This window comes from Aedes albopictus, chromosome 1, assembly GCF_035046485.1.
Source record: "Aedes albopictus strain Foshan chromosome 1, AalbF5, whole genome shotgun sequence".
NCBI classification, from domain to species: Eukaryota; Metazoa; Arthropoda; class Insecta; order Diptera; family Culicidae; genus Aedes; species Aedes albopictus.
Window position 1 is genome coordinate 249592213 of NC_085136.1, and position 16880 is coordinate 249609092.

The following is a 16880-nucleotide window of genomic DNA, read 5'->3' on the forward strand; positions in this document are numbered from 1 at the left end:
CATCGATGACTCGCTCTGGAGAGTCCATCACGATAGCATGCTGGCGCTTAGCCAGTTTCCCGAGTGGTCCTCGCCACTCCCTTTGTCCTCGGAAGGCGGGCAGGGTCAACCCCGCCCGCGCCCTACTGCTGAGCGGACATCAAGAACTGATGCCTACATGCAACCCGATCTGACCTGCTGAAGGCAAGGGTATCACTACCCTTCAGGCCTTATCAGCTGCATCCGTAGGTTGTAGACAGCAGGGTCTCACCTACCCCGACCCTTGCCGGGGACCCCTTTCCAACCGCGGGCTCAGATCCAACCCAGTAGACTGACGCCACGCCAGCACCGCTACCGGGACTTCCTCTCCGCGGCCACTTAATCGCTGTAAGGGTCGATCTCGACCGTAGGGCACCGGTATGACCTACGAAGCCGACTTCGAACCCCTGGACCACCTCTTGTACTGCATCTGGACTAGCCATTCTCCGAGTCCACGCGCCACCTCCTTTGTAGCTCCCAGACGATATGGGTGATAGCCGTTGAAACGGCATTCCAGCTAATCTCATCCCTACACATTCTCTGGACCAAGTTGTCCGGAGTTGTGTCCTCCCCGCATGTGGCAAGCATGCGGTCACGCATTGTGCGAAAACGCGGGCACACGAACAAAACGTGTTCCGCCGTTTCCTCTAAACCATTGCACACTGGGCATTCGGGAGAATCCGCATGCCCGAAACGGTGTAGATACTGTCGGAAGCAACCATGACCTGTAAGGACCTGTGTCAGGTGGAATGAAACTTCCCCATGGCGCCTGTTAATCCAACTATCTACCCTCGGTATCAACCTATGGGTCCACCTTCCTTTGGTGGAACTGTCCCACGCGCGCTGCCATTTGACCATAGAGGCCATCCTGACAGTCTTGCGTATGCCTCTTGTGCCGCGCATTTCGAAGCACTCCATATCCTCACTGATAAGAATGCTGATGGGCACCATACCAGTAATGACACAGAGAGCGTCGTGTGACACGGTACGGTACGGTACGCGCTCGCAACCCTCAGGCACATAAGCCTGTAAGTACTTTCCAGCTTCCGTCGGTAGCATTCAGTACTTAGCGCGGTACCCCATGCCGGGCCGCCATACATAAGTATGGACGTAGCAACACTAGCCAGAAACTTGCGCTTACTGGCGTACACCGCTGAGCTATTGGACATCATCCGGGACAGTGCCGCAATAGCTGTGGAGGCTCTTTTACAGGCATAATCGACGTGGCTACCGAAGGTAAGCTTATCGTCGATCATCACGCCCAAGTGCTTGACAGAGCGCTTCGACAGGATAGTGCATTCTCCTACACTGATCTCCGTCTGCTGCGCCGACTGCATGTTGTTAACAACCGTCACCTCTGTCTTGTGGTGAGCCAGCTCCAGTTTTCTGGACCGCATCCACGCCTCCACAACCTTGATCGAGTGGTCGGTAGTCAACTTCACCTCCTCGATCGTTTCACCGTAGACTTCGAGCGTAATATCGTCGGCAAATCCGACAATCACCACTCCCACTGGGTACTCTAACCTCAACACCTCGTCGTACATGACATTCCATAACACCGGACCCAGGATGGAACCTTGCGGGACTCCTGAGGTTATGTGAAAGCACTTCCGACCCACCTCCGTGTCGTATACTAGTACGCGATTCTGGAAGTAGCTTCCGAGAATCTTGTACAAGTACTCCGGTATCCCCAGACGCAAGAGCGCATCGGCAATAGCAGCCCAACTGGCGCTATTAAATGCATTCCTTACATCCAGAGTCACTACCCCGCAGAAGCGAATTCCCCTCCTCTTAGGCTCGAGTGCTTTCTCGGCGGTTTTTGTAACCGACAAGATAGCGTCTACGGTGGACCTCCCCTTCCGGAAGCCATACTGGTTGCTCGAAAGACCATTTACGCCCTCAGTGAACTTCAACATTCTATTGAGGATTATCTTTTCGAGCACCTTCCCCGCCGTGTCAATCAAGCATATTGGTCTATATGCCGACGGGTCTCCGGGTGGTTTCCCCGCCTTTGGCAATAGTACCAGGCTCTGCCTCTTCCAAGCTTCTGGGAAAACTCCCTCGTCCAGGCATTTCTGCATAGCAGACCTGAACATCTCGGGAGCTTCTGCAATAGCTACTTTTAAGGCCAGGTTCGGAACTCCGTCCGGACCTGGGGCCTTACCTACGCTAAGGGACTTAGCTATCCCCGCAAGTTCCACATCGGTGACCCTTTCCTCATCGCCAGCCCCAGTCCCCGGCTGTCCTACGAAAGGAGGCCAAGGACTAGGATCATGACGCGGAAAAAGTCCTCCAATGATCCCCTCCAACATCTCTGGAGATTGCTCTGTAGGAGCCATTACACCTCTCGTCTTGGCCATAACGATCCTGTAGGCATCACCCCACGGGTTCGTATTGGCACTCTGACAGAGACCCTCAAAGCAGGCCTTTTTGCTTGCTCTTATCTCGGTCTTGAGCGCGGCTTTTGCAGCGGCGAACACCACCCGCCGTTCGTTTCGCTCTTCCTCTGATCGTGCTCGCTGCATCCGCCGCCTAGCCCGTAGGCAGGCGCGGCGCAGGTCCGCAATCGCGTCGGTCCACCAGTAAGCCGGTGGCCTCCCATTTCTAGGGTGGACTCTCCTAGGCATGGTCGCATCACACGCACGTGAGAGCACCGCTACCAGCTCGTCGCCGTCTAAACCGAGTAAGTTTCGCTCACGGCGGAGCGCTTCCCTAAATACCTCTTCGTCGAAGTATGATGTCTTCCACCTACGAGGGCTTGGCCTTGGCCTAGCCGCCTCTTCTTCTATCCGCTGTCTGCTGTTGTTGTAGTCGATACTGTAGCGAACCGCCAGGTGGTCGCTGTGAGTGTAGCCATCATCTACTCTCCAGTTCGAACTACTTGTTAGGCCAGGACTACAAAAGGTCACGTCAATAATTGACTCCGCTCCGTTTCGACTATAGGTACTCTTGGTACCGACGTTAGCCAAGTCGACATCTAAGATGGCCAGTGTTTCTAGCAGGATCTGACCCCGCTGGTTCGTGAAACGGCTTCCCCATTCCACAGCCCAGGCATTAAAGTCACCCGCTATTACCATCGGCCTTCGCCCTGTTAGCACGGTCGTTAAGTGATCCAGCATTTGCGTGAACCGCTCGATCGGCCACCGCGGAGGCGCATAACAGCTACAGAAGAAGACCCCGTTTACTTTGGCGACCACGAAGCCCTCATAGGTAGTAGACACCAACTCCTGCACGGGGTATTTACCCGTCGTCCATATCGCCGCCATTTTCCTGGTCCCATCCGAGGCCCAGTTGCCGTTGCCGGCGGGTACTCGGTATGGGTCCGAAATGATGGCGATATCCGTCTCCCACTCAGAAACCGCCTGACAAAGCAGTTGCTGAGCCGCATCACAGTGGTTCAGGTTCAGCTGCGTTACCTGCACTGTGATTTGTTGCTCACTGCGGCTTTCTTAAAGGCCGAGCACCCTGGACCACCCATCGCATGTCTGTTTTTCGAGGTTTTCCCGGTACAGATCATGCAGATGGGCGGACTCGTGCAGCTTTGGGCCTTATGACCTTCAGCGCCGCATCGCCTACACAGTTTGCGCCTGTCGGGGCCTTTGCAGTCCCACGACTTGTGTCCTGGTTCCAGACACCTGAAGCAAACCTCAGGTGGCTCGTGGAATGTCAGGTGACAAACACACCAGCCCACCTTAATACTCCCTACTTTAACGGACTTTTTAACATCCGCCACAGGTAGCTGAACCAGAGCTATCTGTGTCCCTGCTGGCCCCTTCCGCAGCCTGACGGCTGTGGCGGCCACCTGAACATCGCACTGTTGCCGCAGTGCCGTGACGAGCTCTTCCGCTTCGGTGATCTCGTCTAGGTCTTTGACCTTCAGAGTCGCCTCATGCGTAAGAGCCCTCACCTCCACTCCATCTCCAAGGACCTCTTCTGCCAGCCTCTTGTAGGCGGCGCCCTTGTGATCCTTCTCGCGCTTAAGCTCGCTGCCTTCCTACGCCTTGGCTTGGCGACCTGCACTTCTGCCTGCGGATTCCCCTTCTTCTTCCTCTTCCGCTCTACCTTTGTCCAAGGAGGGTCCTCTCCTTGGATCGCCCTGCTCTGTGGCTGCTGAGGGCCCACCATTGGTCGCAACCCCTTGTTCCCATCATTCCGGGACGGGCCGGCCTTTTCAGGCCCACCCTTCCCAGCTTTCCGGGAACCCTGGCTGGGGTCCGACTTTCCAGCGTTACCACCGGCTTTCGGGGTTATTATACGCCTGGCCTTGCGGGCGCCGCCAGACAGCTCCTCACCTGACGGCTGCCTCGCCCGCTTCTGCGAATGCTTGTCGCTTTTGTCGCGAGCATTCGCTTCCACTCTCTTCGGACTACCCGCGAAGGAGAAGGCCTCCGTTTGTGTAAACTTAGACGCTTTCTCCTTTGCGGGTTCCGCCGCTGCTGCAGCCAGCAACGCAACCGCGTGCTCCTGCTTGGCATTATCGACAGACGCCCTAAGCCGAATCAAGGCCGTTTTCAGGTCCTTGCTTATATTCGACTTAGTTGTCGCAGAGTCGATAATTTTGCCGAGCTGCTGCTCAGCTACCTCAAATGCGGGCCGTCCTTTTTCTGCAACTTGGCTGATGGCCCTCAGCAACCATGCTCCGTCCATGACCTCCGCCGGCTGGCTTGCCGTGGAGTGGACAGGAGCTCTCACGCTTGAGCTGCGTAAGCAGCTTCCAGCACCTGACTCCTCGCTTCTCCTTGTAGGAGACCTCATCAACCCGCTTCTTGCGAAGGGGTTGATCGCACCGCTACTTCCACCTGTATTTTGATTTTTAAGATTTTTACTCATATTTGATTCCCACGAGTCGCACGAGAAAGAATGTCCACCACGCCAGAGCTCTGCATTAACGCGGTAAGGGACAGCATACTGTGGGGGGTGCCCAGTAGCGTGGTTCAAAAAATCGTTTTTGCTCCACACCGCTTATTCCATTTGTAACCAGATTCTAAGCCTTCTCCCAAAAAATGAGCTAATTTGGTTGGAAATTGAGAGTGCACAAGGCCTTCAAAGTTTGTATGGGAATTACTATGGGAAAAGGACGTTTTTCATTCAATTGACCGTAGCATTTCCCCAAGTGCCCTAGAGTGTTAGTTGACCATTGGTTCTCCTAGGCTACTCTATCAGCTACAACTTTGCCGAAGACCACATTCAAATCGGACGCCTCATTAATTAGTTATCGATTTTAATCCAACTGCAGAAACTTCAACAGTGATCTTTCGGCTTCCCAGCAGGCAACATTGCTGCACATGGCGCCAAAGATAGCACACATAAATCATGGCTACTATGTTTCAAGGCAAATTGCAGTGATGCCCATCGAATAATGTAATCTTCATGATCAAAGATTTGCATTCTGGATAAAAATCGATAACAAATTAATGAGGCGTCCGATTTGAATGCGGTCTTTGGCAAAGTTGTAGCTGATAGAGTAGCCTAGGAGTACCAAGGGTCAACAAATAATGTAGGGCACTTGGGTAAATGCTGCGGTCAATTGAATGAAAAACGTTCTTTTCCCATAGTAATTCCCATACAAACTTTGAAGGGCTTGTGCACTCTCAATTTTCATCCAAATATGCTCAGTTTTTAAGAGAAGGCTCAGAATCTGGTTACGAATCGAATAAGCGGTGTGGAGCAAAAACGATTTTTTGAACCACGCTAGTGCCCAGGTGCCCCACAGGCTCCGTTAAAGATCGAGCATCTTTTTCGCCCCCTCGATCACTCATTCCTCGGCACGGGTCGCTTGACACCTTGAATTGGGATTAGTAGTCCTATTCTTAGCCGGCAACTACGCGGCTGACTCGCAAGCGGGGGGGTGCGTCAGGCCCCAGGACATCCGTCCCTGCTGCCCCCTGAGCCTCTGATGGGCTAGTTTGTGGTGTGAGGATCGTTGTACCGGGGCGTTGCTGGACGTTCGCGAGCGCTAGCTGCTGCAGGTGAGGTCTGGTTTGGCGGTGGTGAATTGGAAGATGGCGACTCAGTAACTTGGTTCTCGCGCACCTAAATGGCGGGGCCGCTTGATTGGGCCAAAGGCAATGGCGAATTGCTACGGAGGTAGCCTGGGGGCTTACGGCGTTCCCGGCGTTGACGCAATCGACGGGCTACGGACGAGACCGTATTCACAAACTAATGGGTTTGTGCCGTATTGACCATGCCGAGAAGGGTTCTCCTGAACACTTAGGACTTCACGGTCCGAGACATCTCTAACTACAGTGGTTACGGAGCCTGAGAGGTGATGCTTGTCGGTTAGACCAATACCAACGAAATCGTCGGTTTGGTCGAACGTGCACAGTTGGCTAGGGCAATCTAAGGAATATATAATCCAAACAAAGGTCCTTGCTGAACTATTTGCCTCGTACTGTGGTTCACTTTAGGGGCACACACGGAACTTTGGACACTATAGGCACTTCAATCACTTGGCTCAACTGTCTTGCACGGACGCCGAATTACTAATGATCAATGGCCGACTCCCCGAAATTCTATCTAGTCAATCCATTCATTTTCCATTTATTCCATTCTCCCTTCATTTTCCTTCCATGTTCACCCATCCATTTCTAATCCTTTTTCCTACATCATACAGCTCAATGCGTTCAGCAATGGAAGCAAGGGGCTTGGATAAATGCATTATCGAACGGATAATATCAATGCTAAAAGATCGAGAGATCTCATCCGTTCTTGGAGGTGCGCAACTATCAGTAAGATCTGTGAAGGGCTGTCCTCAAGGAGGAGTACTATCGCCCTTATTATGGTCTTTGGTAGTGGACGAACTCCTTAAGAAGCTTATCAATCAAGGCTTTGAGGTTATTGGATACGCAGATGATGTAGCTATTCTGATACGTGGAAAATATGACGACACGATATCCAGCAGGCTACAATCTGCGTTGAAAGTTACCCTCAAATGGTGCCGAGAGGAGGGCTTAAACGTTAACCCTTCAAAAACTGTAATTGTACCTTTTACTAGAAGGTTAAAAATAAATCTTACTGAACCTTCTTTAGATGGAGTTCAAATTCAGTTCTCAGAAGAAGTTAAACATCTTGGGATAACTTTGGACAAAAGACTGAATTGGAATTCTCATTTAAACAATGTTTTAACCAAGGGTACCAATGCCCTTTGGGTCTGCAACAAAGCCTTAGGAAAAACCTGGGGTCTTAGACCTTACATGATTCACTGGATCTATGCTGCAATAGTCCGGCCTAAAATTACTTATGCTTCACTTGTTTGGTGGGCCTAAACAAATGAGGTAACCTCTCAAAAGAAGCTAAGTAAGCTACAAAGACTTGCTTGTATATCTATGACAGGAGCAATGAAAAGCACTCCATCAGTTGCTTTGGATGCCCTTCTCAATTTACTGCCATTGCATCAATTTGTTAAACTACAAGCGGCAAAAAGTGCCCTGCAGTTTATACATTACAATAAAGTCCTAGACGGGGATCTTGTTGGACATTTGAGGATCATCAAAGACTTCAAATTAAACATGGACATAAAAACAGTAGAAGATTGGATGATAACGAAGACCAACTATGATGTTCCCTTCAAAATGGTGAAACCAATTCGCTATGTGTGGGATGCTGGTGGGCCAAGTTTACGTCCAGGTTCTATTGTATTTTATACTGATGGGTCCAAGATGGGAGAAAATACTGGAGCTGGTGTTTTTGGCCCCGGTATCAGTAAGGCTATACCAATGGGATGCAGTCCCACTGTATTTCAAGCGGAAGTTCAAGCCATTCTAGAGTGTGCCAACATTTGTCTGAAAAGAAATTATAGGTTTGCCAAGATCTGTATTTTTTCGGACAGTCAGGCGGCTCTAAATGCGCTAAAAGCTTTCACGTGTCAATCAAAGCTAGTGTGGGAATGCATTATTTCTCTTAAGCAATTGACCAGTAAGAACGAGGTAACTTTATACTGGGTGCCCGGTCATTGTAGGATTCTGGGAAATGAAAACGCCGACAATTTAGCTAGACATGGGTGCGGCATCAAGCTTTGTAGGCCCTGAACCTTGCTGTGGAGTTCCTGAGTGTGCTCTTCGGATGAAACTAAAAACTTGGGAAATGTCCACGGTAGAATCTAATTGGAATGCCACGGATACATTCAAGCAAGCAAAAAGGTTCATAAAACCCAGTGCAGAAAAAGCCAGGTCCATACTGAATCTAAACAATTAAGATCTCAGGGTAATTACTGGTCTGATGACTAGCCACTTCCCGAGTAAATATCATCTAAGTAAGATTGGAAAAATCCAATCCTCCGAGTGTCGTTTCTGTCAAACGGAAAACGAAACTGCCGAGCATTTACTCTGCAACTGCGGAGTGCTGTACCATCACAGATTGGCGATATTTGGTAAAGGTTTTCTAGAGCCCTTGGAAATTTGGAGAAGTAATCCCAACAGGGTAGAGTAAGAAATCAAACTTTGAACTAGTCAAATTGTAATCTTAATTTGAACCATTTCAAAATTCATTAAAACGACGTACTTTTCAGGCAAATGTTGTCCCGAAAAAGATGTTAAACAGCTTTCCGTATTATAACCTGATAAGATGGACTTTAAAAGCATTGAAAAAAGCGTTTTTGTCATGAAAAACAGACAATTGAAAAATCACTGTGATTTCACCCATTCCCCCCAAGAGAAAGCACATTTTCGGTGCACTCGTACAGCTCATGCATTGTATCACACGCAATATGTGAACACGTCAAATGAAAGCTTATTTATCGTAGAATCGACCAACCGAATAATATTCCGCATTATTTCTCATAAAATTACCAAATTTAAGTGATTCTTACTTGGAGAATGTTATCTTAAGTTGAACCATTTGTAATCTAAATTTGAACTAGTAAACGGGGGTGAGCTTCTAGTGTTGGCCTGTAGATTGCGCTAGTGGTTGCTTTGTTTACTCTTGGGGAATGGAAAAATCCAAATTTAATTTCCAAATTCCTAAAGAATTTCGAACATTCTGAGTTGAGATTCCACTGCCTAATGAAAAATAGGTATGAGAATTAGCAGATTCATGTGATTTTTCATTGTTTAGCATGGAATTGGCTGTTTTGTGAGTTGCTCGAGCTGCTGCCGCCAGTAGTTCAAATTAAGATTAAAATTGGTTCAAATTATGATTATGATGGTTCAAATTAAGATTAAAATCATTGTTGGTGAAAAATCGAATATTTCAATGAAATTCGGTGTAAATACAAACTTTTTACCATTTAACAGAAAGCTTATACCCGTGGCTTTCATGTATATACGATTTTGCCGTAGTAAATTATTTCCATGTGGGAGAAAAAATCACTTAAAATTTGCACTGCTTCAGAAAGCCGCAATTTGGTTCAAATTTTGATTACCTACCCTAATAAACTTTATGAAACGAGTTGTGCCTAGTTGGGATCAGGTGTTACATCGACCATTGTCTATCACAGCTCAATTGTGACAGGATACTTGACTAGCACCAAATTAAATATGGGTCATACCACAATATTCCTAAAGAATGGACGCAGTTGTTAAAAGGCTCTACAGGGGTAACTCTCGCTGAGACTGTCCCACTATTTACACCATGTCTTCAAAGACGTATAAGGTGGCGATTTTCTGAAAGTCCTCCCCAAAAAAGTACGGAAAATGCATTTGTTTAATGAAATTGGTGGACCCCCCGTTAGTTAGAGCCACAAGCATTTTGGTGAACCCCTCGATTTTGGTCAATTGTTGGCTCATTTGAACCGTTATAACTCAAAAGTTTCGCCAGAAACAACTCAAAAACTATAGGTTGTTGGAAAGAGAAAAGATAGAAATACTCTTTGCAGTTATAAAAATTTTGGTCAGCCATATTGATTTCGGCCGCCATCTTGAATTTATGTACCAAAACATTTTTTTCACCATGTTGGCAACCACCGATTTTCAAATTTCTTGCGTCAATCGAAAGCTGGGGCATTTTTACACAATATATCGAAAATTTAGAGATGTATCTTTTTCCTATCAAAAGTTATCTGCACTTTTGTAAATCATGACACGTTTTCTCCATACATTTCCATGCGCACCGGCAATGACACGCAACAGCATCAAAGTTGGCGCCTGCCTGCTTGTATGCACAAACGCACCTGCAGCAAAATTAGTGCAAATCGGAGGTTCGTTCTCATTTTTAACTGTTTCTCAACGATGCGGGCATTGCTTTTTAAACTTTTTTGGTGTTTTGAAAAGCTTAAACTTTCAACTTTTCATTAGTGGATTCAGATTTAGAATAAATGTTCGTTAACACTGTGAAATGTTGGTTTAAATGAACCAACAATTGACAAAAATCGAGGGGTCCGCCAAAATGCATGTGGCTCTAACTAACGGGGGGTCCACCAATTTGATTAACCAAATGCATTTTCCTTACTTTTTTGGGGAGGACTTCCAGAAAATCACCACCTTAAACATTTTTGAAGACATGGTGTAAATAGTGGGACGGTCTCAGCGAGAGTTACCCTCATAAGTGATCGAAATTTCACTGCATTCGGTTCATTGATTCCGGAGATATAACAGCTTAAAGTTCGCTATCGGATAATTATACCTTTTTCTAGAATCTTTCTAACTTCAAGTAGAAAAGCCCGATCTTTTCCAAAATTGTACCACTAAGGGGCTGTCCATAAACCACGTGGTCATGAGGGGGGGGGGGGTTTCGGCCAAAGACCATTTTGTATGGACAAATAAAAGTTTTGTATGGACTAATGACCACGCGGGGGGGTTGAAAAGTCCCAAAAAAATGACCACGTGGTTTATGGACAGCCCCTAATACACAACTAGTCGATGAACTCACAGTAAAAATTTGAGAATATTTGATGCCCTTTTCGAAAAGTTACAGCTAGTTGAACATATTTTGAAAAGTGAAAATTTTACCTGTCTCAGTTATTTTGGGTATCCCCTGTAATTATCCCCTATCCATGGATCGCATCACCGAACCAACGGTGACTCCCAGATCTCCCATCCTTTCCGTCTAACAAACATCCCAGTCCGTGCTGGTTGTGAGGATGCACAGGTGCTCTCAGTCTATAGTAGCAATGATCATGTTGAATGTATGTTGATGACTTTCTGATTTTTTACGAATGATGCGAAGATAAAGGATAAGCTGAAGTCTTTTCTAAACAGCCGTTTCAAAAAGAAAGATCTTGGAGAAGCTAAGTTTTGTTTGGGCCTTCAGATATCAAGAGATCTAGTCAATGGCAAGATTTTCGTGATCAAAAGAACTACATATATAGAAAATGTCCTGAAAAAAAAATTCTCGACTTCCTGGGCATAGAGTAGCATTGTACTTGTCACACAATGTACAAATTCATGCAATGGCAGGTAAATAAAGTCCTTCAATTAGTAACTGTGGAAGTGCTCAAAGAACACTAAGTTGAAGCGAGGTAGGCCAAGTCTCCGTGGGAACGTAGAGCTATAAAGAAGAAGAACATCACTCGATCCATCGTCGCCTTAAACGATCGTATCAATTCATCCGGGAATCCGTATTCGTGCATAATCTGTCATAGCTGGTCTCGATCGATTGTATCATACGCCAATTTAAAATCAATTAACAAGTAATGTGTTGGCACGTTGTATTCGCGACATTTTTGCAAAACCTGGCGGATGGCGAACCTCTGGTCCGTTGTAGTGCGTTCACCAATGGGATTCTCATATAACATGGGACAATTATGCGTAGGACGGCAGTGTAGTGCCCTCACCAGTGCTTTTCCACTGTATTTTGGAAGCTCGCTTGGTAGTTGATCTGTTCCAGCGGCTTAGTTATTTTTCAACCGGCAAACCTCCTCCTCAATCTCTTGGAGGTTACGTCTTAGTATAGTTATAATACAATATTGAAATATTATTATATCTGTTCTATAGATTACCGCGTCACATCCGCAAGGAGGTGGTCAAACGGGCCCGAGACGGCTGCTCGCCCCTGTTCATTGCAAGCCGCCGCGGAAACGTCAAGATCACCGAGTATCTCATCACGGTCTGCGATGCCGACAGTGAACAGAAGGGTCTCTACGAAGTGCCAGAAGACCGGTCCGTTCACTGTGTCACTCCGCTGTGGTGTGCATGCGTTTCCGGGAAACTTCCGGTGGTGAAGTGTCTGGTCCGGTTGGGCGCCAACATAAATGCTCTCTCCGATACGGGCTCGACACCGCTGCGGAGTGCCTGCTTCATGACGCACATCGATATTGGTAAGTAGCGATGCGATACGCACCGAAATGATGAAAAAGTAACTCAATTTCCTTCTGTTTCAGTTCAATACCTTGTGGAAAACGGGGCTGACATCCGGAAGCCTAACTACAACGGCGGAACATGCCTTATCAATTCGGTTCAATCGGTTCAACTGTGCAGCTATCTGATCAGCAAGGGAGCCGACGTCAATGCTCGTGACATACAGGACAAAACCGCTCTCCACTACGCCATCCAGGAACATCGGCTCGAAACGGCTCAGCTTTTGCTGGAGCACGGAGCCGATCCGTTTGCCAAAAGTCGTTATGGGGACGATGCCCTACAAACGGCGTGCCTCAAAGGAGCTCACCAGATTTTCGACTATCTGAAAAATCGCATCAACTATTCGTCCGAACGGCTAGCCGATGCACATGAACTGATCGGATCGACCTTCATCGATGATCACAACGAGACTCGGGTAGCGATCCTGCACTGGAGACTGGCCCACCACATCCGACTGCGGGATGCGAACTACATCCGAAAGAAGCCGGAGATTCCCCTGCGATACGCTTACGGAAATGCGGTTGAGTTCTCCACGATAGCCGAACTGGACAACATTGCCGCCGATGTGGACGCCATGCGAATTCAGAGCTTGCTCATCTACGAGCGGATATTGGGCATCGACCACAAGGACACCCTGTTCCGGTTGATGTTCCGAGGGGCTTCGTATGCGGACTCGTTGCGCTTCCAGCGGTGTATCGATCTGTGGCTGCTGGCGCTGCAGATTCGAGTGCAAAAGTATTCTATCCTGTACTCGGACACGTGTCTTACGGCGCAGGCCATAGTGCGACTGATGTTGGATTTGTTGGATAAGTACGCCGATGTGATGCCGAACGAGTTCGTCGAGCAGGGCATGCCTCGGTTTGAGGATGTTTATGCCGTGTTCCAGGTGCTGACGTCGAACATCAATGGTGAGTGGACATTTTCAAATATTTAACATTACCGTGTATGTACCAAACTTTGCGCAGTGCCAAACATTGAACATTTTGATGAGCAATATCAACGTATTCGCTTTTGCGCGGTAGTGACTCTGGATGTAAGGAATGCGTTTAATAGCGCCAGCTGGTCTGCTATTGCCGATGCGCTCTTGCGTCTGGGGATACCGGAGTACCTGTACAAGATTCTCGGAAGTTACTTTCAGAATTGTGTACTAGTCTACGACACGGAGGTGGGTCGGAAGTGCTTTCACATAACCTCAGGAGTCCCGCAAGGTTCCATCCTGGGTCCGGTGTTATGGAATGTCATGTACGACGAAGTGTTGAGGTTAGAGTATCCAGTGGGAGTGGTGTTGTCGGATTTGCCGACGACATTACGCTCGAAGTCTACGGTGAAACGATCGAGGAGGTAAAGTTGACTACCAACCACTCGATCAAGGTTGTGGAGGCGTGGAAGCGGTCCAGGACACTGGAGCTGGCTCACCACAAGACAGAGGTGACGGTTGTTAACAACCTGAAGTCGGAGCAGCAGACGGAGATCAGTGTAGGAGAGTGTACTATCCTGTCAAAGCGCTTCGTCAAACACTTGGGCGTGATGATCGACGATAAGCTTACCTTCGGTAGCCACAACGATTATGCCTGTAAAAGAGCCTCCACAGCTATTGCGGTACTGTCCCGGATGATGTCCAATAGCTCTGCGGTGTACGCCAGTAAGCGCAAGCTTCTGGCTAGTGTTGCTACGTCCGGCCCGGCGTGGGGCACCGCGCTAAGTACTAAATGCTACCGACGGAAGCTGGAAAGTACTTACAGGCTTATGTGCCTGAGGGTTGCGAGCGCATACCGTACCGTGTCACACGACGCTCTCTGCGACATTACTGGTATGGTGCCTATCAGCATTCTTATCAGTGAGGACATGGAGTGCTTCGAAAAGTGCGGCAAAAGAGGCATACGCAGGACTGCCAGGATGGCCTCTATGGTTAAATGGCAGCGCGCGTGGGACAGTCCCACCAAAGGAAGGTGGACCCATAGGTTGATACCGAGGGTAGATAGTTGGATTAATAGGCGCCATGGGGAAGTTACATTTCACCTGACACAGGTCCTTACAGGTCATGGTTGCTTCCGACAGTATCTACACCGTTTCGGGCATGCGGATTCTCCCGAATGCCCAGTGTGCAGTGTACGCAGAATATGGCTCCGCAAGCGAAAAATAGGCAACAAAGAAGGCACGGCAACAACGCTTTGTTTTTTCGTTAGCAGATAATGACAAAATCGCTCCCGAATTTGTTCACAACAAAAACGGTAGGAATATTTGTCTCGTTCTATTCACATCGTGATTTTCGCATTGTTTTACAACTGAAACTCGACTCTGAGGATGGCAAGAGTCTCAATTCGTCCAAATGCTCATGAAATCGATGATGTGGGTCGAAAATTTCAGCAGAAAAGCCGAAATATCGGCACACGCACGGCAAGCGATATTTGTTTTATTGCTCTCATCGCTTGGCATGCGTTTGTTGCGGAGCGCCTTTGTTACCGACATGCATCGTTTAGGACAAAGCGTTTGTTTTTCGGCGTGATCCGTTTTTCGTACCCCGCCAGTGTGCAATGGTTTAGAGGAAACGGCGGAACACGTTTTGTTCGTGTGCCCGCGTTTTCGCACAATGCGTGACCGCATGCTTGCCACACATGGTCCAGAGGATGTGTAGGGATGAGTTTGGCTGGAACGCCGTTTCAACGGCTATCACCCATATCGTCTGGGAGCTACAGAGGAGGTGGCTCGTGGACTCGGAGAGTAGCTAGTCCAGATGCAGTACAAGACGTGGTCCAAGGGTTCGGAGTCGGCTTCGTAGGTCATACCGGTGCCCTGCGGTCGAGATCGACCCTTACAGCGATTAAGTGGCCGCGGAGAGGAAGTCCCGGTAGCGGTGCTGTCGTGGCGTCGGTCTACTGGGTTGGATCTTAGCCCGCGGTTGGAAAGGGGTCCCCGGCAAGGGTTGGGGCAGGTGGAGACCCTGCTGTCAGCAACCTTCTGGTGCAGCTGATAGGGCCTGAAGGGTAGTGATACCCTTGCCTTCAGCAGGTCAGATCGGGTTGCACGTGGGCATCAGTTCTTGATGTTTGCAAAGCAGCTGGGCGCGGGCGGAGTTGACCCTGCTCGCCTTCCGAGGACAAAGGGAGTGGCGAGGACCACTCGGGAAACTGGCTAAGCGCTAGCATGTTACCGTGATGGACTCTCCAGAGCGAGTCATCGATGTTCGTTGCTGCTAGGCTACGGCAGCTAACCTTGAGGGTGCGATATGCACTAGCCCCTCTCTGAAGCAATACCTTCTTGGTGGTTCCGGAGAGACGTAGGGTTTGGCGATCATAGGAATGTGTTTAGTGGGTACGAGGAGAGAGTAGTCCTGGCTTTTACTTTTGTTGTAGAAGACGGCCTCAGACCTACACTACCCTAACCTTCTGTTAAGGTGTCTGTTGAGCAGATTATCCCCCTATGGTTTAGAAAAAAAAAATTCAACGTATCTAAATACCAAGGTAAGATATTCCCGCATATGTCAATAACAAGACCCACCAACACAACTGCGTTAGTTATGAAAATTTGTTGAATTTTCCTCTAAAATGTCATTGTTTCTGCAAAATTTGTTAAATTTTATTAAATAGTTTGGACGTTGCTAAACTAACATAAAAATTTTGTCACTGATTTTCAAATGGCGATAATTTTCTGATTTATTGAATGGAAATGGAAGTCACTAAAATAAAAGGGCCCATATAGCCGAGGCGGTAAACGCACGGGTATTCAGCATGACCATGCTGAGGGTGACGGGTTCGATTCCCGGTCGGTCCAGGATCTTTTCGTAAAGGAAATTTCCTTGACTTCCTTGGGCATAGAGTATCTTCGTGCCTGCCACACGATATACACATGCAAAATGGTCATTGGCAGAGGAAGCTCTCAGTTAATAACTGTGGAAGTGCTCAGAGAAGACTAAGCTGAGAAGCAGGCTTTGCCCCAGTGAGGACGTTACGCCAAGAAGAGGAGAGGAGGAGGAAGTCACTTTTAATCTAGTGAAATGCATTTTAATAAATGCTTCTATGATGCGAAAGCTTAAGGCCGTAACAAATCCCATTTTCTTCTTTTGTCACAATACTCGTTTGCTCGCTAAGGGGGAGGACAATAAATAATAAATGTATTTGACGAAGAAATACCCAAACAATTCGGCAAAATCTATAAACTCATCGGATTTGTTAAGGAATTTTCTGTGCAACTCTAATTTCACCTTAAAATTTTAAAATTTCTTGAATAATTTATTGGTGTCCCCCCTCAAAATGTTGAATTTCGACCAAAATTTTCCAGGGGGGCGGTGACATAAGAGAAAATCGAAATTTGTATCAGCCTAATTTGTCAAAAAAAAATGGCTAAAAAGTGATGTGCCCATACAAATTTGCGCCATTTCCATAACTATTTTTTGTTTTTTTTCCTTTTCTCACTAATATATAAATAATAGTTGGAGTATCTTACCTTGTTATTTAGATACGTTGGAGCAATACTCCGCGTTAAAGCCAATATTTTCTAAGTTTTTATTTTTTACATAAGATCCCAAACACTTGCTAGTCTTCTATGGAAAAAAAGTTTACATAAATATTGCGATATTTGCACCCATTTAGACTCGGCCGAAATTCATTATCATCACAGTCGAATTTCACACAC

The 16880-nt window shown here is 47.6% G+C and overlaps 1 protein-coding gene across 1 annotated transcript in view; it reads left to right on the plus strand.

Annotated features, from left to right (window-relative positions):
- The window catches only part of LOC115253495 (protein fem-1 homolog C), a 29965-nt gene that overhangs the window by 6119 nt on the left and 6966 nt on the right, over window positions 1-16880 (plus strand). Inside the window, exons 2-3 of the mRNA XM_029860144.2 lie at window positions 11886-12208; window positions 12272-13156. Of these exons, the coding sequence (XP_029716004.1) occupies window positions 11886-12208; window positions 12272-13156 (1208 nt within the window). The remainder of the gene's footprint in view (window positions 1-11885; window positions 12209-12271; window positions 13157-16880) is intronic.